Source organism: Eleginops maclovinus, chromosome 12 (genome assembly GCF_036324505.1).
Source record: "Eleginops maclovinus isolate JMC-PN-2008 ecotype Puerto Natales chromosome 12, JC_Emac_rtc_rv5, whole genome shotgun sequence".
Taxonomy (NCBI): domain Eukaryota; kingdom Metazoa; phylum Chordata; class Actinopteri; order Perciformes; family Eleginopidae; genus Eleginops; species Eleginops maclovinus.
The window spans coordinates 22258242-22286238 of NC_086360.1; the positions used below are offsets into that span (position 1 = coordinate 22258242).

The window sequence follows — 27997 nt, forward strand, 5'->3', positions numbered from 1 at the left end:
AAGGTCTCCCAACTATTATTCTAGTTTGAAAAGATTCCTAACTCCACCCTCCAAGCATCCAATGAAAATCCATCAGGTCCTGACACACGAATGTGCATGCTTCATAGCACAACAATACTTTAAGCATTAAATAAACACACATCCCTTTCCCCTTCACATGGACACAACCTGGTCGACATATTGTGTAAAAGAGGAGAAGGAAGAGGAGCTGAGAGTCTACTCGGACTAAGAATTTGGTTCATTAATGTGTGAGCGTCTTTCAGAGAGCAAGTGAATTCAGACTTCAACAATGGTTATTCAAATTGAAGAGGGTGAATGGAGCTCAGACCCCGGACTTCATGGGCTCGAATTAGTGTGTGAAGTCAAAAGTATCCCACCCCCATACATTTTAAACACTCATGGGTAGAATTGTCTCCAATGTAATGAACACTGAGGGTATTTAATATAAAAAGGAACACCCAGTCACCTTTCCGCAGGCATTTTTACTTTTCCTCAAGGTGCTACACTGTGCCATCTGTGGTTCAACTTGGCCACTTTGTGCAGGTCTCTAACTGCTCGACTCTGTTCAGGGATTAGCCAGCTGCACGGCCCGAGGGGAGGGGCTCTGCATTCCAGCCAAGCACCTCTGTGAATGTGTGTGTGTGGGTGCATGTGCAGAAAGAGTGAGGGGCCCTCTGAGCTAATTGGCAGTGAGGTTGACAAAGGTGGTCCGCTTCAAAAAAGAGACCCTGGTGAGATGTTCACACAGGAGAGGAGGAGGAGCGGAGTACGGGAGAGTAAGAGCCCTTTCACATTTGGAGTTTATTCCTCATGGTGTTCCCAACCTGAGTTGTGATGGTGGTGGTCGTTGTTCATTTCTAGGGTCAAATGTGCTGTTTTGATGGATCATTTTGAGGAGAGAAGTGGACTGATTTTGCTTGAGGCGTGAAAGTAAACTGGATGGAGATGAGTCAAGTGGAAGTGGAGGAGAGCATCATGTCATACCTGTCACAGAGTGAGAGTGAGACCAGCCCTAAAGACTGTGAGTAGAGAAGAAGCTTTGTGACTCTCAAAATTGATACAGGTGTGTTTTCAACTGATGGTATGGGTATGGTAAAAGTCTTATCATGGCTTTGTTATATCCGTCAACGTATCACTGATACAAAAGACTACTGCAGGAAATACTTGTGAACAAAGTGAAGGACACCTTGAAAGCTATTTCAGGGTCAGAAAAAGCTAAAAGGTTTGCAAAATTCTGATTTGTTTAAGTTATGGGGTGGCACTCACCGCTCCTTGTTCTACTTAAATAAACACTCTCTGGGATTTAAACGTCTTGTATATTGATGTTAGCCTTCACATATATTCCCACAGGTTTACTCAGCGAGACAAAAATAAAGCTTTTATTTATGATGATAACAAAGTATTCATATTTAGTTTTTTTGAATTCAATTATAATTAATAAGTTGTGATCACGTTCTCTTCAGCAGTTTGCTTTGTGGTATGCTTCAGTGCTGTCCTTATTATGTGTGTGCAGTGAATGTGGTGGCGATGCTCCATAACTTCTGGGAGCAGAGGCAGACGGCTCAGTCCAACGGTTCCTCTGATGAATCAGACGGTTCTGTTGGGGAAGCCGTCGTCCACACTGAGAACTTGCTGCTGTATGAGTCTGCTCCGTCCCCCGGCCCTCCATACGTCTGCTATGTGACCCTGCCTGGAGGAAGCTGCTTTGGGAACTATAAGGTGTGTTCAGCATCATCTGTGCTGCCTTGGTAGTGAGGGTTTCTGGGTATAATATGAACAATTCATGAGAAGAACAAACTCTCACAAAAAATGGATAACAAAGGTAACACAAAACAATGATAAAAATAACTGCCAGAAAACAATTAAACAATGAGTTGAATAAAAGACAAAAGAAAATCATGATAAACATAGACTATAAATCTGTAATCTGTAAATAATATATTTTAATAATACTTTGTGTAAATATTCACATTCCTCCTGGATCATTTTCAGATTTTTGGTTCACTTTTTAAAGTTATTTTGGCGACAATATGCACAATAAACAAAGGTAACGATGTTTTCCTTTACCCTCTTGGTGGTTCATTTAACATACCTGCAGTGTATCAATGTCCTGAAAATCAAGAACATAGTTTGCCAAAAATAATCTACAAATTAGTAGATCATAACCGGAACATCCATTGTAAATGTACAATCATTAATATACGTCATTACTTTTTATTATATGTAAATATCTAAATAATGTTGTTTTAAGTTATTGTACTTTGCAGTTGATTCCCTTAATTTTGCTGCAGCAGCCAAAGTAACACGTTTTCTCAGAAACGAATTTCTCTGGGGGAAATGCATTTGTTTTATTATCAGCTTTCACATTAAGAGGTAAGCGCTGTTAAGCAACAGTTAGAGGTGATTTGGTGAGGATAAGCACACAGTCACACACACATTTGAGGTTGTTTGAAATTGATGTCGTTCTGTTTCTGTTTCCAACAATGCCTCTCATTGTGACCCAGACGCAGCCCCCAGCTCAGAGGAGGCACATGATTGGTTATCTGTGAATGCCTTTTATGTTCTAATCTCATTGGTGATTTGAGTTCTGATCCCATGATTAGCTGTAGTGAAGTGTAAAATCATCAAAATGTAGCTGAAAGTGGGCGCCTTTTTAGCGACCAGACTTATTGAATCTAAACAGAAAGCCCCAGGCTCTGCAAGCCCAGAAACTTTAGTTTAAAATGACAACAGTTACATATTTGATGTCACTCTTTTTAAAACGTTCATGTTTATCATCTCTTTCCTGCAGGTGTGTGACACCCAGGCAGAGGCTCGGCGGGATGCAGCTCGCGTGGCTCTGATGAACTCGCTTGTGAACGAGCTGCCGTGTCGGCGCATCAACCTTCAGTTCATCACTCACAGTTTGCAGCAGGCGGCCACAGACAGTGCTGTGAGTATGAGCCAGTGCAAACACATTATTACAACTTAATACAAGAACATAATATCAACATGATTGTTGACCTGCTCTATTGTCTCTGTTAAGGTCACTATAGAGGACTCTTGTGATACAAGCACCAGTATAGGAACGTACAGTCTGCTGCTTCATTCCTACAAAGGCAGGACAATGTTGGAGTTTCAGGTAATCCATAAATCCAAGGCCGATTTTGCTAATGCAATTTTTCTTGTTTCTGTCCTCATAAATCATTCGGTAATTGTGTGTAATATCAAGTTACTTCAAAGGATTCAGGCTTTATAAGAGCTCAGTGATCTTGAATAGTTTATTTATAATTAGACTTTATTAAGTGTTACAATTTTACTTAATTGGGAATTATAATGCTACACATAACAGGAATAACAACGACTAGGTAATTATATCCACCAGTGTTATTATTAACCCCCCAAGTATGTTTTTGCTCATTTTTCCTTCTCCATTTCACTCTGTTAGACCCAGGCATGGTATGAAACACCATATATTTCTACCTTTGTGTAAATAAGCATAAGCTGTGCGCAGGCAGAGGGTTATTAACCGTAGGAAACGTGTTCAGGATCATAGAGATGAGGGCTTTTTAAGGAATAAACACACCTTCGTGCATGTGCTTGTTTACATACACAGAAAATGACTTCAGATATAGGTACTCAGCTCTGATGGCTTCAGATAAGTTATACATGGAGATAATCCACGGAGGGTTCAATAGTTTGGTAGTCATGCAGAATCATAAAGTAGCATATGGCCGATGCACAGTTGTAAACAGAGCAGAAAGGCCAGCTACTACAACATGGACCTCAACCCCAGACATCTTATCTGTTATATTCAGTGTTGGAAAGCAAAAACACGGCTTTCCCCTTGAACCTTTGTAACATCTTCAACAGCTTGAACACTGGTCACAATATAAATAGTGGGGATCATGTTTTTCCTTGTCAGAGCAGAACTAAAGAGGGTCAATTACAGTACAGATCAAATTAAAATAATGTCCATTTATGCCCCCAATTTTTGATTGACGACACAATGAAAATGGATATATAAACCACTTGAACTACCAGCAAGATACTGCTAATAAAGCGAACCTACTAGTTTAGTTACATGTAGTTCACTACTTCCTAAAATTGGATTACGTCACTGTACAGACTTTCTCTGTTTATGACTCAAGTCAATAGCTCCTGACACAGGGCAGCTGTTCAGCCACAGTGTTTTATATAACAGGGGCGAAACCTACCTGGTGCATAAAGATTTACAATATCTTTTCAAACCAATCATTCACAGTTTAGGTGTGGGTTCATGAAATATCCTGATAGTATGTTATCTTTGTCAGACCTGTGTACACAGAGCTGGATGTTTGGGTTTGTGATTCACGTCATTAATCATGTGGTTGCACAAGACTTTCTCTCTCTCTTTCTGTGTGTGTCTAATGTTCACCCCCCCTCTCTCCCTGTATAGGAGATGATGACAATTTTCCAGTTGTTGCAGTGGAACCTGACACTGAAGGCTCTGAGGGACATTCAGTGCTCTCGGCAGGTACGGGTTTGAGGATTTCTCATCCCTGGTTTCAGTTAACTTAGAACAAGATATCTGATGCTGCATACTGATTATTGATTTTGTTGTTTCCTTCCTCTCAGAGTGTAATTTCCTATTACTCCCAGAGAGGACTTGATGAGTACATGCGCAGTAGCATGGCTCTGGATTGGCTGGGGCGGGAGCAGAGGTCTGCGGGGCGCCTCGGGGAGGAGCTGCAGGTGGCGCAGAGGGAGCTGGTGTTGGCCAGCCGTCGAGGCATAGAGCTGCGTTTCTACAAGGAAAAGACAGAGATTCTCAGCTTGGCTCTGAGTCAGGCGTACATTCACCACACGCCTGAGGCCTACAGCGAGGCGTCGAGTCACACATACAACCAAGAAGCACTTCCTTTACACACATTATTCAGCCAAAACACGGACGTCCAGATAACCCCACCCTGCAGTCCTTCACCGCCCCTCCAAAGAACCCAAAGAAAACAGTCTGTCACACCTCTGGCAAACACTTCAGCTCATAACAGTCATGCTCCGTGCTCACAGTACACTTTTGTGCCTTGATTTTAAAATAGAATAAAAGTAAAGGATGGACATTGTTTCTGTAATAGAGTTAAAACTCCTTCACTGGAGATGTGACATCGATGTTAACATAAGAGACTGTGAAAAACATTGTGTTCATTTACAGAGTAATAATGTTCTAACCTTACTCACACTCTTTTGTGACTAAACAACAAGAACCTTAAGCTTGATAGGATATTTAAAATCTTAAACAGAAGAAAAGCAGCATTGAGATTATTTAAAGCCATCTGCAGGAAATGTAGTTTATCTATAAAAGGTGACTGTCTCTCTAAGTTTGTGTTGTATGATTTCCTACTTTAGCTTTTATACTGTATGTTCTATAATGTTTTTCTTTTTGCAAAGTATATTATGATTCACATACTTAAACACAGGAGTTTTAAAATGATATATTCAACCCTGTTCTTCCTGCTTAATTCTTTCTTTCTTTCTTCTTCTCTGCCTAGCATATAATCTGGAATGTCATTTTCCTAAATGGAAATTACTTGCCAAGTCGATACAGGATACTGACTGACCCTGAGACAAGTTGCATGATGTGTTGGACTTATGCTATGAGACGGCGAGTCAGTTACAGTTATAAATGTAACACAATGATTTTGTGTTGGATGGCTGGTCATGTCAGCTGGTGATATAATTATAAGAACTAGCACTTGATTATCTTTGGTTGGATTGGTTGGTGAAAAGGAAAGCATTTTAAAGGGAAAGAAATGTTGTCTTTTTTAATCATTTTTGTACATAAATAAATACATGTGTTCTGTTACTCATGACCTCCCTGTTAATTCACTGGTTTTTAAAGTGTTACATGCCCTATTACAGACCACATGACCACACTATTATTCTGAAACTGGCCCTTCTGTAAAATTAATAGATTCTTTTAAACATGAAGTATGTTCTGATGGTTATAGTTTCATTTTCTGTATTAGGTTGATTCATGACTTTTAAATGTAACAGAGTATTTGTACTCTTGAGTTTTGTTGCTTTTACTGAAGTAAAATACTCAAGTACTTCTACTATCACTGTCATTGGCAAAAACATATCTTGATATCAATGAGATTTCCTGAATCCAAACAGATTAAGCAGTGACCCTGGATACACCTTTTGTGCATTGTAGAGACCACCAGAGTTTTATCCCCCAGGCCTTAAGACTGCTAAACCCCTGAGCTCTGTAAAGTGCCTTCATACATTTAAGGATTTAACTCCATTTCACATATTTATTTATTATTACAATACACAGTATTATACTCCTGTATGGTGTTTACGTTCGCATTATTTCTATTCTGTTTCTATTTGCACAATTCTTTTCATTGTTTTATGTCTTATATATTTATGTTGCAGTGTTGAAGGCGCCTGGGACCTAACATGGGTCCATATACTGTAGCTATGACAATAACACCTTGAATCCTGAATAGTGTATCTAGTTTGGGCTCTCTGGCTCTCCGTAGAGAGGTGGAGTAGTCACGTGATCAAAGATTGTGATTGCCGAGTTCCTGGAAAAAACAAAACAAATGACAGCTGACCAGCGGATCAGGCTGCTGTCTCCCGTCACTCTATTCGACGTGTGGAAATCTTATTATGATCATGTAAGCAACAATACAAAAAGCTTTAATCGAATAGAGTTGTTAGGAGGAACGCATTGAAACGAGCTAACAGCTACGTGTTAGCTTAGCCTAGCATTGGTAAAGCGTCTTCAGTTGTTTTGCTCACAACAACTGGAGATTATTAACAGGGACTGATTTTCTTTTCCCTGGATATTGTATCTATGTTTCACACATGCTAGGGGTTTCCTTGCCTTGACAGAGACGTTTTTTTTCAGCAGCCACAGAAGAGCGTTTTGTTTACAACCCGTGAAAAGTGTTTATCTTGACAACACAGCCAGCCACTAACTGCTGCTTATCGCGGGACACACCAAGCGAGCTGTTCCAGCTAATGGTTTATTTTTGTGTTCATCCAATTTAGGTGTGAAGATGTTTGTTGTAAGATGATCAGAAGTTTGTCCACCCGGAGACATCTCGGTCAGCTGTATGTCAATGTGATCTGAGTTGTGTACAAAGCTGAACGATGGAGGCTGTAAGACCAAAGAGGACCAAGACAAAATCCAGCGGAAAATCTCAGGTGATTTAACAGTTCATTCTTCTTCATATAAGGTAGAATTTCTGTTTCTGAGTATTGGTCTTGTTAAGGCAGGATAGACAGTAACAATAACACACCTCACAGCTACAGACTAACTACAGTATCCAATCAAACATTCTTTGATGTCTTTAGTAATTGTGATGTAGCTGGAAAACTTCATTTTAAATAACAGCGCTAATCAATAATGTACTAGTTTTGTCTTATTCATGTGGTGATACGTTTTTGATATCAGGATTGTTTTTGTTATTTTTTAATGTTGAATTTCATGTTTCTTTGTTTTTTTCTTGTCTTCTAACATCCCGGGGCCGTGATAGAATTAAGACGTTTCACTTTAACTATTTATGTTTTAGATGTTATGCTTCTGTATTTGACATAATCCATAAACTAAAGCGATCAATCCTCATGGTGTTAATCCAGTCACTTGATTTTTGTCAGACAAAATAACTGTACACCCTGAGTTGTTCACCAACTACTTTTTTAGAATTTCTTTGTCTCTGATTTTGTTTTCTTAATGTTTTCAGCTGGTCAGAAAGCAGAAGCAGGCAGAGGAAGATAAAGGAGCCACAGCTCCCTCAGCTGTTTGTGATGAGGCCTTCACCTCCGGCTTCACTGACATCCCTCTCAGCCTGCCATATCAGGAGCCGGTGGAGGAGCAGAAGCAGGACTCTGTTCAGACCCCCAAAACCAGAGCACAGCCATCAGATCGACCCTCTGAGAAACATCAGACATCCTCACATGCTTTATCCTCATCAGGTTTACCTGAGACTTTAGAGTCACCTCTGACGCCACAGGATACAGTGCATCTGACTGAGACAAAAGATGAGGAAGAGGAGGATGGGGGAGTTGCAGATCAGGGGGCTGAGCTTAAAATAGAAGAACAGAACACTGAGTTAGGAAATGACATACAATCATGGAACCAGCCTTGTGTCTCAACTCAGTTTCAGATCCCACATGCCCCAAGTGCCCCTGCATTGTACCCTTGTCTCGAAACACTGGAGGAAGGCCCTATGATGTCGCTCATTAAAGAAGCTGTGAAAGAGAGGGAGAAGGGACCTGCAGTGTTGGCGCTTCCTGAGCAGGAATCCTCCCCTCCAAGTTTACAGCCTGTTGACTCTGTTGCAGAACTTTCTAGGAGCAAACTCTACCCAGAACTACCCAAGACAGCTCCAAAAATGCAGGTACTGTAAATTAGATTATTAAGGTGTGGGTTTCGTTTAGATACAAGTAGAAATAGACTGAATGGGTATAACTACAGAATTTATTAGACACATGGAAATGTTAACTCAAAAGTGTCCATGTTGATTAAAGTTTGAGAATGTATTAATCGTGGCAAAATAGTTCAAATGCAGTCAATTGCCTCTACCAGTGCTTATGGTATACACATTATTAGTACCAATTATGTTTAAAATATATTCTTCAATATCCAACATTATAATAATACATGTAAACGGGTTTTGAGTGCCATTACTGTTTAGATCCAGGTAAAAACATAGTTCTCGTGTTTTTCTCTTGCAGCCGTTCTCACTGGAGCAACTGAGTGTGTGGGAGCCTGCCGGAGGTTTGCGGGCTTGGTTAGAGGGTGTTGAAGTGTGTGCAGCCCAGTTTTGTGGTCTTGCCCGGCAGGAAAACCACGAACTGACCGAACTACTGCAGAACTACTGGCGATGTCGTAGACAGCTGACTCAGTCACACACACAGCTACACACACAGTCCTCGGACTGCAAGAGCACCCAGAATCGTCTCTGGAGCTTCAGAGATGAACAGCTCACTCTTCAGGTATGGTGGTGAAAGCAGAAATATGGTTTGTAGAGAACATCAACTAACTAATGTCCTTTTGTGTGTGTCTAATGACAGTGTTGTTATGCATTCTTCTCTACAGGGATTGTGTGCAGATCAGTCTAAGGTGTGTGGATACCATCGCTTCCAGCAGGCAGAGTTCAGTCAGAGTGTGCTGGCTGAGCTAAGTAGACTGTTTGAAGCTCGCAGTGAGCTGCTCCATCAGAAGGTGGCGTTACATGCCTACACTGCTCTGCTGTCACGCCTCCAGGTGGAATCATACTTGTACCGTCTTCTAAAAGGTGAATACATACCCAGCCAACATATGGCTCTAAAAAGTGCCTTAAGTGTCATTCTCCACTCATTGCAAAAATAGGACTGATTGTGTAGAGCCTATGTCCAATTGACTTGACTTTATTCTTTGCCTCAGTATATTTTCTCTCATGGTCACCTAAAACTAGCGACTGAGACCATAAACTCAAATGCTGGCTTCCAGTGACCATGTCAACTTTTTGTACAGCCTACGCACAAACTTTACATTAGCTTTGTGTTTTCTTTTTCAGATTGTTCTGGCAGCAAAACACAGCCTTGTTCTCTTCATCCCTTGAAAGAGGCTATCAGTGTCCTGTTCAGCTTCACTCGTAGAGTCCTGGATGACACACAGTTCCAGACAGATATCCATCACTGGCTGGAGAGATTGGTACACACACATTTTTCTAACTGTAGGTGACATTGGTTGAGGTTTGTTGTTGTTCAAATGGCTGTGGTCTACTCTCCAGGTGGTGGTGCTGCTGCATGTTGGAGGGTCAGGAGAGCACCTGTACCTGCTGTGCCATCTTCTCTGCTCTCCTGCGGGGGTTGGCAAATGGGCTGCACCCTTCCTTCAGGTAAGTTAGAGACACCATTTTTTATTTATTGCTGTCACATCAGTGGTTATAAATACTGAGTGGAGTTTTCTTTCCAATTTCTGCCTCAGATACAAGTTTGGCGGAACACCAGTGGAGTTCAGCACTTTATGCAAGCTCTGGCCGTCCTTATGTCACCTGCAAGGTAAATAGTGAACCCCAAATATCTCTTTCTCAACGACTCACTGTTAACAGTTCAGTTCTTTGGAGTTTTTAATGAGAGACCAAGTTATGCTTTCAGGGTCTGACAACCTCGCATCTCTAACCAATGACTTCTGTGTTTTGACTCAGGCACCGTGCAGAGTTTCTGGGACATCTGAAGCCATGTGAGAGCCAGAGCTCAGCAGCTTCTGGACCCGAGTCTGGCAACTGGACGCTAGTGGATGAAGGGGGAGAGGAGGTATGAATAGACAGGCAATAACTGCATTTTGAAAAGAAAAAATAAACTCTAACTTCATCACAGAGAATTATCTAACCTAAAATGGGGATAGGTCAATATCTTAGACACATTTAAATGCTTTTTTTGGGAAAAAATGTTGCTAAGAAAACAGAAAATAAACTGATTATTTGTTCTATATGTTTCCAATAATAACTTACTAATTGCATTGCCATTATATTCCAAAGTAAACAGTGTGCATGTCTCTCAAGAAAATGTGATGTGTCACTGAGGATGTCAGATGATGAAGCTACCAGAATATTCTGCTCTTTGTTCTGATCTGCTGAGTCATATTCAAAGCTGTTGTATATAAGGTGTCAAATCACCTTTGAGCATTTAAATATCAGTCTGTCTTCTTAAAACCACGACGGCTGCCGGTACTAATGTTGTACTTAGAAATCACTTTGGGAACTTTTTAAAAATAGGATTTTTTTACAAAACAGTAACATTTGAAGTTACCTTATTTTTATTTAAACATTTTGTGTTATTATTCAACAAAGTTAATAAACATTTAGTAGCCTTCAATTGCATCTTGCTTTAAAAACGTTTTGCAGCGTAACCAAGTGTAAAATAAAACCCATCATGACCTTTTTTCTTAAGAGTGCAACATGTGGTCATTTAGCCTTTTTTTTCCTTCCACATTTACAACCACAAACCAAAAAATGACAATCAAAAAACGAAAATAACATCACTGCTAAATGAGGTAGTTAACAGTGACATACACTGACATGACAGCACTTAAAGCAAAGAAGTACACACATAACAAAATATGTGAATAATAAAAAGCCTGCGTTTCTCTTCCCTGTGTTCAGGACGAGGATCCAGACAGCAGCTGGTTGTTGCTCTGTGAGGAGGATCTGATCTCCCTGCTCACACAGTTCCCGTTCCAGCAGCTCTATTCACACATGCTGGGGATGAGCAAGCAGGGTAAGGGAGACTGTCCGTCTGTCCGTCTGTCCGTCTGTCCGTCTGTCCGTCTGTCCGTCAGTCCGTCTGTCCGTCAGTCCGTCTGTTTGTCTGTCTTCCTGTTGGTTTATCACTCACTGTATGAACTGACACCCCCACTTCCCCCCAGGTGTGTACGAACCCCAGGCCTATTCCAGTCAGAAGATGATGCGTGTTTTCGCCTTTGCCTCCTCGCTCATCGAAATTCTCGCTCTTGGTCTACAAACCTACAACAGGGCACGATACAGACAGCTGGTCAAACGCATAGGACACATCATACGGTCAGAGCACCACTAATATACAGTAACAATATACATGTATGCAGCATTTAACCCTAAATACTCATAATGCTGTCTTTTCTTCCTCAGAATCACAGTGTGTTACGTCAGTGATCACTGGGCCCAGTATGTGGGTGTAACTGGTGCTGGTGGATCCAGCTCTCATGGACACACTCTGTCTTTGGAAAAACTGCAGCTGGAATATGACAATCTCTTCCTCAGAGCTGTTTTACATGTGCTCAGAAATAAAAGGTGAGGACTTAGCCTTACATTTTTATTTTCATTTTATCTGAGTTTCTTTTTACTGAATTGGCATTTACTGTATGTGGTCCTCCCTCACAGGTTGGGCATTTGGTTGTTTATGTCTGAGATGCCGTATGGGACTCTATCCACCTCCATGCTGTGGAGGGTCCTTTATGTGATGCAGTGCGCAGAGACAGCAGGACTGGAAACACTCGGCACTGCAAAGGACACACGCTCCTGCATCCAGGCTCTTAGAGGTACCAGTATACGTTCTTAACCTGGAGAAATATTATCTTTAAAATATTTAATCAGCATGGGCATTGCAGTAATGCTTAGAGAAGGCCCCACAGCTTCATCATATTTTTGAAGACTGGCGGTATTTTAATTATCTCAAACTACTTAATCTCAATTGCTAAGACAATTCATATCCTTCTATTGAATTGCAATTTTAAAACCACGATCAAACATGTTTGATTCCTCTCAGCCTGATTTTGACAGTTGCCAGTATAATTTTGTATTTTTGATGTGTGTTACAGACCCAGAGCACCAGGAGAGGTTTGAGCAGTGGCTGTGTGAAGTGAACAGCTCTGATGGCATCTCCCTCCTCACTGCGCTAGCACACATGGCCACACCGACTCAGCACTCTGACCCCACGTTCATCACAGCCATAACTCTGCTGGTGTACCAGGTATGAAGGGAGAAAATACTAGGAGTGGCGTGTAAAATAAAGATGCAGAGTAATTTAGATTTCTAACAAAGCTGCTGTATTTCCCAGCCTCTTTATATACTTATATAGAGTGCCAAGGTAACCCATGTGAAGGAGGGTATCATAGGAAAAACCATAATGTTCAATGATAAATAATACTGGTTAAGCCAGGTCTCTTGATTGGGAGACATACAGTATCCTCCTTGTTCTTGACATCTACTTTCTTATTTTTGATTCTAGGTGTCTTATGTGGGTGTGTCTACCAGAGAAACATACTCTAAAGTGGGCAGGGAGTTGCTGGCTGCCATAGCTACAGCACATCCCTATGTCATATCTGTTCTGCTGGAGAGACTGAGAGAGACCATCCAATCTGTGGGAATGGTTAGTATTTGTTTTCTATTTTGTATCTAGAAGTAAATATCGAATTTACCCTCACCTCGAACTCATGACTTTCTTTTTGTGTGTGTGTTAGGTGGCGCTGTACTTGTGCAAAGAGCTCCCTCTGAGTCTGTGGCGGCCACGGCAGGAGGAGATATGTGTGATCGGAGCCTGGCTGCTCCAGCATTCTCTGTCTACTGTGGAGAACCGGCTGGCCTGCGTCATCCTGGAGGGTCTCCACTGGGATTACTCACAGGTAGTCAGGGACTCATTAACTGGGACCAGATATCTCGAGTACAGTTGTGGGTTTGTAGTTGAAGCTGTTTCCTCTTGCAGGACGGCTCCTTGGCTTTGCCTTCATCGCTCCACAGTGAAGTGGCTCTGCTGGTGGCTGAAGCCTACCAGAAGTACCTCACTGACAAACCGTACAGTGGCCTGATATCAGAGGGCATCAAACAGGTGACCCGCCCTCTCTTTGCTCAAAGACCCTCAGTGTGAACCACCATGGCTCTTTTTTTTTCATCTTTCTGACCTCCTCCCTTCAGGTGTCTTACCTCGCCAGCGTCCTTCGTCTGGGCGTGTCTCCGGAAGCTTCCTTTAGTCAATGGGCTTGGCAACTGTTGCTAAGGCTGAAGCTCCATGGCAATGCCCAGAACCCTAAAGGAGCCTGGTCCGTCCCGACTATGGCGTCCAACCCGCCTCCAGAGCTCACACACACTCCCAGCATGCACTCTGTTCTCAGGGCTGTAAAAGCAGGCCTCCCTATTGGGTGCTACCTGTCCATCGCAATGACAACAGTGGGGCATAGGTTTGTACTCACCCACACCATTATACTCCTACACTATCTTCTACTTGACTTCAGTCAGATACATGAATACATTAATATATATATAGACGCGCAATGTATTTTATGAATTAATTAAGCACCAGTGTAGGAGGAGTAGTTTCAATTCATGCCTTTAGGAGTCATCATTATTAGACTGAGACTGTTGACCAGGTAAAAAAAACTCTGTGTTGTTTCTTCTAGTCTGGAACACTTTTGCACTGATGGAGTCGGCTTGTTGAAAAGTCTGATACAATCTCGCCACCTGAGAGCAGCAGTGCATCTTCTCGACAACGTCTTACCCCCAACCTACCCGCACAGCTTCTACCTGCTGAATAACTCTCAGTGAGAAAGATGCGTCCTTCAAACAGCCCCTGAAATATATTTACAGTACAGGATAGTCTCCAACACTTACTTTTGTTCTTTATTCCAGGTTTGTAAGTTGCATCCAGTTGTTCTTGCAGTATGACAGTGTGTGTCCTCAAGGTATGACACAGCAGGTCACACATCGGGTCGCACCCCTCCTCACAGGAACCACCTATGGAGACAATGTGCGACTGCTGAACAGTGTCATTCAGGTTTGTCCCAAGCTTTTAATTAAAGGATTTATTTCAATCCAGGGCTCATATGAGAACTTGTAGTGGTTTCATTTATCCCATATATCTACTCCTAAGAGAATACTATGCATGAATGTGTTTGTTTCCTCTCTCAGAGTCATGTGGTGGAGAGCTCGAAGCCCGGTCGTGTTGGTGCTGCAGCGGTCCTGGAGTTTTGGTTGGGGATTTTGACTCAGCAGAATCTCTGGTACCGGGACAAAACGGTCCTGTTCCTGCTGGATCAGCTCTGCTGTGCAGCATTCACACACCATCAGGAGGAATATGTGCAGAAGCTCCTGTACCAACAGCACAAGGTATTTACTCAGCCGTGTTAGAGGTTTGCATTATTTAGGGACTGTCTAGGTCTCGCAGGTGCAGAAGCTGGATTAAGCAAACGTATTATAAAGATAAATATTACATTAACATAAAAGGTTCCCACATTACAGTTTGAGAAAGAGCTAAGTAATCAGGGATGCTGAACAATTACCGTTCAGTCATTACGCTTTAAATCACATTATTATAAAACTGAATGAGTATCAGTAGTTGGTTTATCTGGAAATGTAAAAAGCATGCCCACTTTGATTCACCTCTAGAATGCCTTGGGTTACCATGGAGATCGTGGTCTGCTCTCCTCTCTGGTTGGCTGGATTGCAGGAAATGCCACGCCCTCATTCGTAGAGGGCCAATCCCTGAGTGCGGAGGTGAGGGGCCCCAGAGCACCAACAGTACGTGCTAGTACTCTCGGTCGTATCAGTGAAGTTCTCCTCACAGGGTTTTGTCCGTGTGTTTGAAGGTGTGGTTCGCCTGGGTGGTGCTGAACATGGAGGGCTTGTTCGAGGAGGATTCTCAGCTCAGACGCTGTGTTGAAAATGAGCTTCTGTCTGAGCCCAACATTTCCCCTGATCAAGCCTTAAAGGTATACAGCTATATACTCAAAAATGTATACGATTTGCTGATTTAGACATGCCAGTTAACGTAAATCGTAAAATATCACCTGGCACCAAGAATTTACAAGATGTCTTGCAATATAGGACAAAGTTACACTTTGACATTTGCAAGGTCAAAGGCCAGTGGCATGGTAGTGAGTGTTTTTTGCAGTTTTGGTCTACTGCTGGTTCATAAACCTCTGAGCTGTATGGTTATGTTTGTAACTCTGTGTCTGAGCCAGAAGGCGCAACAGAGGCTGAAGCTGCCGGTAGCTCCCTCTCTGCAGCGGCTGCAGGTTTACCGCTGGGCGAGTCAGGCCTTAGCCACGCCTCCTGACCACCCCCTCCTCCCCCTGGTGTGGCAGAAGTTCCTGCAGCTGTACCTCAGACAGCCGGGACCCGAGTATGGGTACGATGCACACACAGAACTATCTCTAAACTAGGAACTAGGCAGAATCTAACCTACATCTACATTTGTTTAATAATAAAACAACAATTCTGTAATCTGGGACTAAGGATAGCTTTCCACTAAGTGTAATTTAATGGCAATTGTGTTTCTGAAGCAGTTGACCCAACGTAGCTCCAATATGCGTTGATGATATGTTTTCTATCTCATACATTTTTTATTTTTCTCCCAACGTCTCTCCCAGTTAGATAATAATATGGTTGAAAAAGAAATAGAACAGAATATATTTGAAAATGTGCAAGTCTACATTTGGCTCCCAAATGTGATATTATGTAGGCAAAAAATGATTTGAATATTGATATTAAAGTCATTTTTTCTGTGATTCTGTATTGTGTACTGTGGGTTGAAGTGTTTGAAGTGACAATTCAGGAGATGTTAAAAATGTTACTGTTTATTTTTCATTGGATTAACATTTGAAGACAATACTTCTATACCGTTCTACTTGTTTACTTCCGAGTTGTAAATAGTCGTGGAATTTCTGTAATGGGTATTCGAAAAGACATACATTTTGTATCCATAAAATTGTGTGAAGGTTCCAATTCTCTTTTTCTATGCTTCCTCCACCAGGCTGGCTGCGGGGGGATGTATCGGCCGGCGGTTTTTCCAGGCGTCATCTCAGGCCGCTTTATTCCGTGACCTGAGACAGAGAATACAGGAAGTGTCTGACTTCCACCATGCAGCCAGCCAAGCCCTCAAGGTGCCCCCCCAATACACACCCTCACCAGACAGCCAGGACGAAGAAAGCCCCAGCAGTCCCCAACCCCCTTACCTCACTTCCCCTCATCTGCACACCGAGATGGTCAGGTAGGTCACTGATGTTTAATGTGTGCACCCTTCAGGTTACAGCAGTCATTAGTGCGTTACCAGGTTTTTAAATCACTGCTGACTCGCTGCCTACAGGTTGTTTGGTGTGTTTGCCATGTGGTTGGATGATGACAATCTACAGAAGCAGGAAGTATATCTTCCCTCTCTTCCTCCAGAGTATGAACCACACAGACTGGCACAGGTCATGCAGCGGCATCAGGTGGGTCTGTCTTTATGTGTGTTTACATTTAAGAATGACTATCATGTAGTTGTAAGTCAAATCTGGAGTGTCACATCATGCAGATGGTACGTTTCAGTATTGCTTTGTCTTGTTTTCCTCTAGGAACTATGGCTGGAGTATGTGGATCAGGAGCGTCTGCAGTATGAGGAGAGAGAGGTTCTGTCTCTGTGGGAAAAGGTTCAGAGTGAGCCGATCTTCCTGCAGGCCCAAACCCCCGGCTTCACTGACTACACCAGCCTCAAGAATGGTACAGAGCCAAAATGTTTTTTCTAGATCCAAAAGATTACGGAAAGTTTAACTCCAGTAACTCCTGTAGTGTAAATGTTGAACATCTTAATGAGTCATTTTCAGTATTAATTACCTTTATTGTGGTGCTTTGTCTCTCTGTGTGCAGCAAGAGAGCGAATCCTGTCTAATCTGCAGAAGCATCCAGTTCCCCGTCCTTCCCCAGAGCTGCAGAATCTAAAGCCTCCAGTAGCTGAAGTCCCCACCACCTGCCTCACTGACTCTAAAGCTGCTGCTGAACTGCTGCAGCAGGACCTCCGCATCCTGCAAGACCAGGCTAGGTACATGGAGCTCCCACACAAATTGGAAACATTATATATAGAAACAATGCTTTGTATTTTTAATTACACAACACTTGTTCCCCATGATGTCAGGATTGCAGTGGCACGTGAAGCCCAACAGGTGGCGATGGAGCAGGAGCTGCTGGAGAGCCATCCTCTGCTGTATAAGAACCAACCGGAGCAGGTCACCATGGCGCTGGAGTGTAAAGGGAAGGGAGGGCAGCCGTGCCAAGGACCAGCAAACATCTCTGTCACAGTACGACCACTAAAACTCCTTGCTAGACACATTTTTGAACATTTCAAGATTTTATTCATGTGATATATTGATGTGTGTGTGTGTGTGCGTGTGCGTGTGTGTGTTCTCTGTTACTGCGTAGTGTGAGCGTGTCCAAAGACAGGAGGCAGTGCAGACTCAGATAACGTCACTGCGCAGGGACGTCAAGAAACTTCAAGCCGACGCCATGGCGCCTCCTCCTGAAAGCCTGGCCCAGGCTGCGGTCCACACCGAGAACTTTATCACGTCAGTACAAACAGATGAACAGAAAACATGAAATGCGTCACAATAGATATATTTTCTGGAAGGAACAGATCAGGTTTTTCGATTCTGGTGTTTAGACTGATGCATCTTTCTGTGCTCAGGGCTCTGGTGAATATGTATAAGGCACAGAAGTTACCCGCAGTGCAGCATGTCGGTGTGTCTGCCTTCTACCAGGTGGTCTCCTTTGTGTGTGAGGACACACTGCGACATCCCCCGACACGCCAGTACCTCTCCTCATGTGTGGAGATACTGGGACAGGTGCGCATACGCATGCATCCACACACACAGAGCAGTACAAGATTTATTTTAAGCATTGTTTAACTTTATTTGGAATGCACAAAGTAAATATCTATGATTGTGAACTTTACTTGAACCAGAAACACTGCTCAGGGATTAACTAGGACACAGCTGTGAGAAAACAATTGGTAAAAGGGCCTGGTTTACTTTCATAACTCCATTCAGTCTTACAATTACGTGTGGTAACTTTTTTGAAAGTAACTTGTTGTCATGTTTTCCAAATCTATCAATATATCCAGACAGTTGTTCATTTCAGGATGCCAAAAGAAGCACTGAGGGAAGAGAAAAAAACACAAGTCTGTTAAAATAAAGGTTTATTTTTACAGAGTGACTAGCTGTAGCTTCAAATGAATAAAACTTGCTTTATTGACAGGCATTGTCTTCTTGTTTTGTGTCCAGGTGTTTATCCAGGGCACTCCAAATGAGTGTGGTCCTGTCCTGAAACGAATCCTGGAGCACAGGCGTCTCTGCCCACTCATTTCTCCGTTCTTCACGCCCAATTCGGCACCCACTCAGCTCGTCTTTCTCTACCAAGACGTGGTGACATCCTTACACCCTGACAGTGCTGATGTCATTTTCATGCTGCTCACAAAGGTCAGCCTGGACTCAAATGAAGCACAGTGAAGAAATGCAATATATCGTAAGCAGTCCAGTCATAGTAACCCCCTCTCTCTCTTCCCATTCAGTTTGATTTGTCCCAGTGGCTGAATGAATCCCAGCCTGTGTTTTCGGAGAGAACCCGTTTGCTGGAGTTGATCCACGGAGCGCTCTGCGTCTGCGGGCGGGACCCTGAACCAGAACTTCTTACACCTTTCCACCTCTTCACCAAACACTGGACCTTGCTTTTACGCCACCACTTCCCTGGTCATTACAGTGACTGCCTGCGTCTTCTGATGAACAGTGAGTGTGTGTGTTTGTGAACTCATAAAGCCACAACTGGAATCACCATTTATACAATTAAATCATCTTTTTTATTTCTTCCTCAAACAATAAAACACTATATGAAGAATTAAACCATGCGTATTCAACAGAGGGTCCGTGGCCCCTGATGATCCTCACAGTCACTGCAGGGGGGCCACTAAATTACTTGATTGAATATGTTTTGAAAGATTATTTTCAGACATTTTAATATGTCTGGAATTACACATCACAGTAACATAAATCAAATTATTTGCAATGATAAATTGTCCTTTCTATACATTTAATTTACAGAACCTTGATGATCGTCTAACTGTTACTCATTAAGCCTTATACAATCCGTTGAACCTGCTAAATTATAATCCACATTTATTTGTAACGATGAACCAGCGGCTACATGTAATGACTGAATGCAATATTGAAGTCACAGTTTAATATGCAACTCTATTAAATATATAATAAGGGGGCCTTCCCTCTTTCAGCTAAGGGGTCCTTGGCCTTAAAAACATTGAGCCCTGGTTCAAGCTAAACACTAGTTGCAAAGACAGCAGCTTTGTCTGTTATGCTGTGTTTTACATTGGCTGGTAATGCACCTAGGAGCAAGGACTGTTTGTTGCTCATCGTGTGATTCATCACATTCATCCTGAGAGAATGTCTCCTACTCATCGTCCCACCGACAACACATATAATTAATTGGTTCACAAAATTGAAGCTGGCTGAATCATTCTTTCAAGCTACTGAATCAGATCCATTTGCAGATGTTTGTCAAGACTGTATGTGTTTGTGTGACAGACTTTAAGCTTTGTTGTTTTTGTTACCACGACCATAAAAGGATTCCAAATGAAGGCACAAATGCTGAGATCTGTTATAGTATTTTTATTTCAAGAATATTGGATTTAGATGTTTGATTTGCAACTTTTCTAACAAACTCACCTCACCTTTCTCAACCTCACCAGGCTCCTCGGACCAGTTACTGAGTCCCGAGTGCTGGATAGTGACTCTGCGAGTGCTGGGCTGTTTACCTCCGTTGCGTAGTAGCAAGAGAAAAGATGAACCAGCTCCGAGCACCCCCGATGTCTCCGGCCGTGCTGCTGGACCCACAGCTTCTCACTACAGAGCCCCCATCAGCCTCTCCACTCAGCAGGTAACTCAAGTTGTTGTTAACAGAGTCTTGCGAAATGTCATCCAGAAGGTTTAAAGGGCTTTATTGTCACATGCACAGCTACAGTGTAGTGTGTCACAGGCTCCTCCAACAAAATATCAGATGTCATCCGATCTCATTGAATTGTATGATGCTTAAACATTCATGTGTGATTTAATTGGTTTCCAACAGGTGGATGAGACCGTTAATTGGCTGAGTGATTACTTCATGCGGAGTCGTCTCAGCAAGGCAGACCTCCGCAGTTTTGGTCTCTACTCGGCATGGACCCCCTACATCACTGAGGTGGTTTCCTTCTGGGAGCATTTGATTGGTGGTCTGATCAGCGTGCAGCTCAACAGCCTCGCCAGAGAGTCAGTGGGCAGCGTCAAAATAATGAAAGGTATCTGCTGAACGTCATCACAATTTGCCTCACGTTGTACTTTGTTGTTATCCGTCAGTTTTAAAAAAGTGTGTCTGTGCATCTCTCAGCTCTGCAGGACCTACACAGTAAGATCGTGAAGTTATTTAAGCCGTGGATTTTCCCTCTGGACACTGAGGATGGCGGGTAAGCATGGCACACCCTCTGCTCTCGGGCAGTCACATGGTGGGAACTGTTGTCAGTGGGGAGGATGTGACACAGAAGTGAGGACAGACAGAGACGAGTCCAGAAATCCAATTCATTCACATTCCACAAGTTTGTCAGATATTATGTTTGCCTCTTGTTGTTAGTGGACAGCAGCAGACCAACATAGGGAAAGCACAGTATACACACAAACACTGAACTGCTCAGAGAGAAAAGACCACAACAATTAGTCGAATCACAGACAAATATTGGCCAACTATTTAGATTATTTTAACTTTTACGTGAGTCTAATCTAAGCCAAAGGGTCTGAAATATGGTGAAGTTCTGCTTTTGTATCCGTATCTTTTTTTATATATCACTGAATATATTTGGATTTTTGACAGAAAACAACACAGTTTTAAAGACATTTACTTGGATTTTGAAACTGGGGTTGATATTTCTCACTGTTATCGAACATTTTGTTGACTAAACATTAAGCAGCATGTTAATCAAACATGAATATAATCTTTAATTGCAGCCATAGTTGGAACTGTGATCTCAGCAGCAGGTTCCAGGGGAAGAATTGTATCAAACAAAGTTGATTTTAATATCCGTGTGTCTTTGTCTCAGTAACCTGAAGTGCTACCCCTGGCTGGAGACGGATGCGAGCGCGGCAGGATGTCTGGTCGGCCTGTATGCTCAGCTCACGGACACGCTGCATCACAAGTTCAGAGGTGGGTCTCCTGCAGCCCTGTGTTCACACATACCTGAGTGTGACCTGTCAAACTTACTGTGTGTGTGTGTGTGTGTGTGTGTGTGTGTGTGTGTGTGTGTGTGTGTGTGTGTGTGTGTGTGTGTGTGTGTGTGTGTGTGTGTGTGTGTGTGTGTGTGTGTGTGTGTGTGTGTGTGTGTGTGTGTGTGTGTGTGTGTGTGTGTGTGTGTGTGTGTGTGTGTGTGTGTGTGTGTGTGTGTGTGTGTGTGTGTGTTTCAGAGCGCCTGCTGCCCGGGCAGAGGGGTGCACTGTGGCTCAGTATGATGCAGTACTGTGAGAGCTGCACGGCCCCCCGCACCCCCGAGTACCTGCTCTACCTGTACCACACACACCTCCGCAGCCTGCCCTGGAGACACCTGCACCCCGACACTCAGCTAATGGAGCAGCTATTCAAAGTGAGTCACCACCCTGACCCCCCTCTGGTCTAGACATGCATTACACAGGGAAGCTTGTTAATTTGAGATCTCGGTCCTTGGCCCATCCCTCCTATTATTAGCCTGACTTGTCTGTTCCTGGAAACAAGCTCCTTTTTCCCAAGACCCACAAGGATCTGTAGAGGCTGCAGTACTGAATATGCACACAAATATATTGTCATTAAAAGTCCCACAGTCTGATAATCATATTTGCTTTCCTATGAATGGTAATGTTAAACAAAAGGGATAGAAGTACGCAGGGGTTGTAAAGGGAAGGCACATCAGTCTAATTATTGAAACAAGACTATCATCCATTTAGATTTTTCTCCCCTTCCTGTGCCCGCAGGTGGAGCGAGGAAGTCCCAAGAGCTGCTTCCTCTTTATGGGAGAAGTGTTATGTGAAGTAAACTGGGTCAGTGTCCTCAGTGACCACTTACAACCTCCCCCCACCTCAACGACATATCCAACTCTACCAGACATGGGTGCTCAGAAGGACACGCATACCATGCTAGTCTATCTACTCTACATGCTGGTTTTTCTGGCAAAGGAGGAACAAATCCTGAGTCAACAGGTAAATCCAGAATATTTAGTTTCTTCATTTTGGTCAGACTATTGCGGCTTCTTAATTCCTGATTATTTTTGTTCATTCTCATCCTCCAGGACTCCCCTCTCCTGAGTCTATTGGTCCAGTCCACCTCTCTGCCCTGGCATCAACTGGACCTATCTTCATTCCAGGGCATTCTGGGATATGTTGGCACACACTACCCGCCCTCCTTGCTGCTAAGTGCTGATTCGGCACCGCAGCTGCTGCTGAAGTCACTGCGTAGCGCTGCTGGGCTCCACCCCTGCCCTCATGAGGCGCCACACAGGGTGAGACAAGTCCCAGATCCACAGTTTTCTTAAACAGTCTAGTTCACAGCACATTAGAGCTGGTTTAATCTCCCACATTTGAGCTCTGTATGAAGTTAACGGCAGCCCAGTCAAGGTTTTAAGCCCAGAAATGTTTGATGGAACTCACTCAGTGATGATTTAGTACAAATGAAGTAAATCTGGCCTTTATTACAGATTGGGAATTATGGTAACACTATAATAAATGGTAAAAAGAAGACTTACAGCTTGGATTTCAATTTCTGAGAGTCAATTTATAGGAAGAATAGTGATAATATATGCAATATGACTGATTTTGAACGCTGTATTATACAGAGGAGCCCTCATGTTGGAAAGTATAAGGATGAATATCTAAATCTCTTCTATCTGCCCCTGTTCTGCCCCAGGCAGATACATCCTGTGTAAAAGTGGGAGGCTTGGAACATCCGTATTAAATATAGACTTATACAATTCAGTTTTCTATGCCAGCTATGCATCACTCAGCCAAATTACATAAACATGACACTGTAATCCTCACAGTGGCTGTTGGAGTAGAGCAGCTGAACGCCACTTGATGATGTTTCGAAATAAATGGATTTTGGCAAAAGACACTTCCAAGCTTTACTGTAAACAAAACCATGCAAAGTATTTTGTATTCCTGAGAATACAGCATGTGAAAATAAGTTACAATCATACCGACAGAAAACATGACTTCAGGTATCAGAAATGAATTCAAAGTTGACATATTTGACTTCAAGAGATCAATTTCCCCTTTCCTCTTAACTTAGAGAATGATTGAGAAAGAAATCCAATAAAACCTACATTGTAATTTTGCAGGAGCTCTAAATTTGAGGAAAAACACTCCTGTATAATATGTGAAATGACTGTATGTATGGCTTTAATCCAAACAAACAAAAACATGATAATCTGTTATGTCTGTCAGGAGGAGACGCTGAAGGCAGGAGTGTACGTGTGCTGGTGCGTTCAGTCTCTGGTGACTTTGGAGCAGGGGGGCAGCCTCAGCCTCAGCAGCCTGGAGGCTCAGCTGGGGTCCCTCCTGGAGAGCATCGTCACGTTCAACCCACCAGGCGAGTCTTCCTCACATTTTCCTCATAAACATTGTCAACCACCAGATCCAAAAGTTCTCCCATCATGCCTTTCTCATCACTTCCTGCTTTGCTCCTCTACAGAGACGGGATTGGAGCAGAGGCACATGGCCTTCTGCAGTCTGTTCAGCGATGCTCTGGCTCTGCTGAATGGAGTTGGAGTCTCGACAGGAGAGGCGCTCGCTGCTCATGTAATTTCCTGGCTGGACAGGAAGGGGAGGGGCTTCCCTATCCTGCCTCTTCTCACCGCTTGCTCCCGCTGTCTTGCTTCAGTTCGGCACATGACGCGCATCATGGAGGCATGCATTACAGCGTACTTCAACCACGGTAAACAAAGTTTTCATATTTTCTCTGGTCATTTCTGACTGTGTCCTCAAGGACCTGTCAAGGTTGCTGTGATTCACAATTTTATAAAACCTATTTTATTAATCGTTTTAGACCGTCATCAACAGCTGACTCTCAATCTTCTTTATACCTGTTAAGTTGAGATTGAAATGAAAGATTCACTTGATTTTGTTCTCCTGTCTGTGTTTTTCTTTCAGCTGAGGAGGAGTCTGTGGGCTGGGGTCCTGTGTTGGCATCGCTGCAGGTGCCTGAGCTCACAGTGGATGACTTCCTCTCCGAGAGCCAATCAGGAGGCAGCTTCCTGACGCTGTATGCCTTCATCCTGCAGCGCCTCAACTCTGAATACACAGCCGCCAACGAGAGGAGGACCCTGGCTTTAGTTAACACCTGGACCAATCAGGTGTTCCCCAGGTTTGACCCGTTCTTTCTCTCATTTGATTGCTTGTTATGGTTTTTAAAGGTCCATTTAGCATCTCAGTATGTGTGCGTTGTGTGTCCAGTGGTCCAGGTGATGAAGCCAAGCTGTTCCTTTGGTGGCACAAAGCTCTGTCTCTGTCCGCGGAGCAGCTGAAGCCGCAGGCAGGACAGACCGAAGTGTCAGGAGTGGTAATGGGTCTGTTGAGGCTGCAAACCAGGCTGCTTCAGCTGGGAGAAGAGAGACTCAACTTGGGGCTGTTAGGAGCTATCGGCTTGGGGAAGAGGTCTCCTGTTTCAAATAGGTAAACTCAGTTGCATTTTATTAACCAGTGAAAACACTTGTAGGCCAGATAGATATGAATTCTAGAGATATGCCATACAATTATTTCCTTCCCAATAGCTATTCTGATGATGGAACTTACTTATCAATGGATACCGAGTCTGATACTGGCTCGAAAGCTGCAACACAATGAGGAGCAAACACAAGTTTATAGTCAATTAACCAAAGAGTTTATTGAGATTACACAAAGAGAAGCCACAGCTTGGTCACACAAAGACAGGGCCACGTGGAGGAGGGAGGAGAGGAAGAGCAAGACTGCAGCCTTCCTCAGGCCTTTTATGCAGGCCTTGATTAGGGGATGAAGATCACCTGAGGGAGAGGCTGCACCTGCAGGGAGACAATCAGGGAAGGGGGGGGAGACACACACACACACACACACACACACACACACACACACACACACACAAACAGACATACTGAACCGTAACAAATGCATTGAAAACAAAAATGTATTTCTATATTTATTTCAGCTGTTTACTACTCTTCCTAGTGTGGTCAATGTTGCTCCTCTGCTAACACTTCTATCGGTACATGCATGTGCAAAGCTAACAAGGGAGCTTTCTCGCGTCTTTCTCATCTCAGTTAAAAGTTGCGAATGCTTAGTATTGATCAGGCGGGATTTACGGATTGGGTAACATGTCACACATTTTGTTGTTGTTCCTGTGTAGAATAAATGAGCTCTTAAATGATATGACCACAGGATTTTGATTGGTGTATAGACGCGCATACACCCCAATACCCCATCCAGCTTTTTAGGATGCATCGAGGCATTTTCCATACTGGTATTGGTTCAGAGTGGTGCAGGAATGAGGTATTTATGTAGAAATACCCAGAACTTTGCAACAAACTGGTTATCTGAGATTGTAATTGCTCTGTGGCAGTCAAACATTTATGATACTTACATCTTATGTTCAGCAGGATAATCTCCCCATATTTACACTTTTGAATGCTAACTCATTCCTGCACTACTCTTCTGGAACAACTCTAATCAGAGTAAAATGTGAATTCATCAGTGTTAAAGAAATGCCTGTTAATGTGTACCGACTATTCTTCCAGGTTCAGGGTGGTGGTGCGCAGTCTGGCAGCATTCCTGTCAATCCAAGTGCCGTCAGAGACCGAGCTTCGACTCCAACCCACCAGTGACCTGCAGCTCTCTGCAAAAGCACAGCAAGTATGCTACAAAACTGGAAATACAGTTTTCATTTTCGAGCATACAATTATCTGCTAAAAATAACTTGTGTGCATTGTCTTTCTCCGTGGATACAGATGCTGGGGGTGTTGGAGGCCATGCCCAGCAATAAGCAGTATGCAGAGTTAGAGGACTCTGTGAATAAAGCCGCCCAGTTCATCCGCTACCCAGGACACTGTCTCAGAGACGGACCCCGGCTGCTGGCCCTGCTGGCCAACCTCCTTTACCCGGACCTCAGATACCTGCACATTATCCGTTAATTTTACCTGACACTCATCCTGGAGGGCCGAGGGGAAGTTGGTCTCCTGTGGCAAATACAGCGACCTCTGAGAACATTTTTCTGGTGAACAACGCTTAGAAGCAAGGACACTGAATTGCTGTTGCTTTTATATCAGCAAGAGCTTCGTGTCTTATCAGCGAGACCTTTTGTGAGACAGATGCTGACTGCATTTGTGAAAAATACTTGTTGACTGATAATGTTCAATGAAAGTTCACGAAACCAGTCAGAAGCATAAGAAAAATGTTATGTGCTAATCTCTTATCGTTACTCGCACTTTGCTTTCTTCTCTCATGTTTATTCGTTTTTACTTTTTAAATAACTTGGTTTTCAACAGCTCAGTTTTAATCTTGATTTTAGAGAAAGTTGCACATATTTATTGAAACAAAATTCATGAATCAGAATTCCTTGCTGGGCTTTGGGTGTGAGTGAAATAGTTGAAGGATCCACAGATATTTTAGAAGAGATTAAAGGACTGGTCTAATACGCGTAACATCTAGTAGTAAAAAATTGGGGGACATTACAGGAAATCTAGGGGTTCAATGCCTGATAAATCTCAGCTGTTGATGCTAGCATCTAGCTACAAGCTACAATCTGAAATCTCTCGTCCTAAATGCTAAACACAGGTGATAATGTTTAGTTACAGAACATTTTCCAGTATTATGTTTCTGTCCAGCCATAAGTGCTTTCCTTGTTTCTGCCAACGAGATGTTGTTTTCATTTGCTCAGCAACTTCAAACTTCTTGACCTTGTACTCTTGTTTCTTCTGTCACTGTTGGATACAAAGACTGCAGCCTGGATGGGCACATGCTCTATAAGTGTGTCCTGCACCTCTTTGCTTCCTTATAAAGTAGTGTGTGCTGTGTTACACAAATTACTGATGCTGTTGGTATTACTGAGAGAGCAGGGATGTCACTTTGTTGGAGCTACTATGTAACTGGACTTATAAACACAAATGACTGGGTCATTTAAGGACAAAGGCAGATCATTCCATTTTTCAGACCTCCATTCTGTACATCCAACAGTATTCCCATTTTAATCACTCTTCTCAGTTCATCACTTCCGTTGCTCTGTGCCATCTCAGTAATAATCATGCTGCACTTTTGCGGCCTGAAGCTCGCCTTATTGCCTGTGTTATGTGGTGACTGTTAATGTCAGAAGCATTTTTTATGAGTCAGTAAGCAGGAATGGGTCTGTAGGGCTGCTGGAGGAGGGAGCTACAGAGCTGGGCTGCACAAAGGAGACAGGAGTATGTTCAATAAAGAGAACTGAATGTCTCCGCTGTTATTTAACAACTCAACACAGTAATCATGTGTAGTACACTGAGCCTCTGAGAGCAGTAAGACTGATCTGTACCCCGCTGACACGTCACGTAACTGTTTTATGAATCGAGCTGAGAGAGACAAAAGGTCCAGACAGCGATACAGGACACAATGTTCGCAACAAACCTGGCCTGCATCCTCCATGCGTAACGCTGCAGATGGTCAAACTGAGAATAAAGCTTCCTTGTCTGAAAGACTATCGTGTGCTGTGTG

The 27997-nt window shown here is 43.1% G+C and overlaps 2 protein-coding genes across 2 annotated transcripts; both read left to right on the forward strand.

The window, feature by feature from the left end:
* The first annotated feature begins 761 nt into the window (after window positions 1-761).
* On the forward strand, window positions 762-5754 carry LOC134873939 (protein limb expression 1-like). The gene is given in 7 exon segments (XM_063897857.1): window positions 762-1021; window positions 1514-1719; window positions 2792-2932; window positions 3026-3121; window positions 4418-4495; window positions 4597-4948; window positions 4951-5754. Coding segments are annotated over 7 exon segments (1011 nt in total). The 5' UTR covers window positions 762-939; the 3' UTR covers window positions 5007-5754.
* A 756-nt stretch (window positions 5755-6510) lies between these two features.
* On the forward strand, window positions 6511-27981 carry epg5 (ectopic P-granules autophagy protein 5 homolog (C. elegans)). The gene is made up of 46 exons (XM_063897723.1): window positions 6511-6641; window positions 7018-7173; window positions 7713-8369; window positions 8707-8967; window positions 9071-9269; window positions 9531-9667; window positions 9747-9854; window positions 9944-10017; window positions 10164-10272; window positions 11121-11235; window positions 11384-11534; window positions 11622-11783; window positions 11874-12031; window positions 12311-12462; window positions 12721-12861; window positions 12953-13114; window positions 13195-13317; window positions 13404-13666; window positions 13886-14026; window positions 14115-14259; window positions 14394-14591; window positions 14871-14978; window positions 15071-15193; window positions 15446-15612; window positions 16237-16473; window positions 16570-16693; window positions 16817-16961; window positions 17109-17280; window positions 17374-17536; window positions 17658-17800; window positions 17920-18076; window positions 18515-18709; window positions 18802-19015; window positions 19990-20177; window positions 20367-20574; window positions 20664-20739; window positions 21367-21470; window positions 21728-21903; window positions 22268-22492; window positions 22582-22791; window positions 23732-23876; window positions 23979-24221; window positions 24437-24650; window positions 24740-24958; window positions 26053-26167; window positions 26263-27981. The coding sequence occupies exons 2-46, from the start codon at window positions 7120-7122 to the stop codon at window positions 26443-26445; spliced, it is 7764 nt and encodes a 2587-aa protein (XP_063753793.1). The 5' UTR covers window positions 6511-6641; window positions 7018-7119; the 3' UTR covers window positions 26446-27981.
* The last annotated feature ends 16 nt before the right edge of the window (window positions 27982-27997 follow it).

Bases quoted from the DNA above. Each gene is read 5' to 3' on its own strand.
- epg5 (XM_063897723.1), top strand. From the start codon at position 7,120: ATGGAGGCTGTAAGACCAAAGAGGACCAAGACAAAATCCAGCGGAAAA. The intron at 15,613-16,236 runs GTACGATGCACA...TTCCTCCACCAG, and splicing joins CAGCCGGGACCCGAGTATGG to GCTGGCTGCGGGGGGATGTA. The intron at 16,694-16,816 runs GTGGGTCTGTCT...GTTTTCCTCTAG, and splicing joins AGGTCATGCAGCGGCATCAG to GAACTATGGCTGGAGTATGT.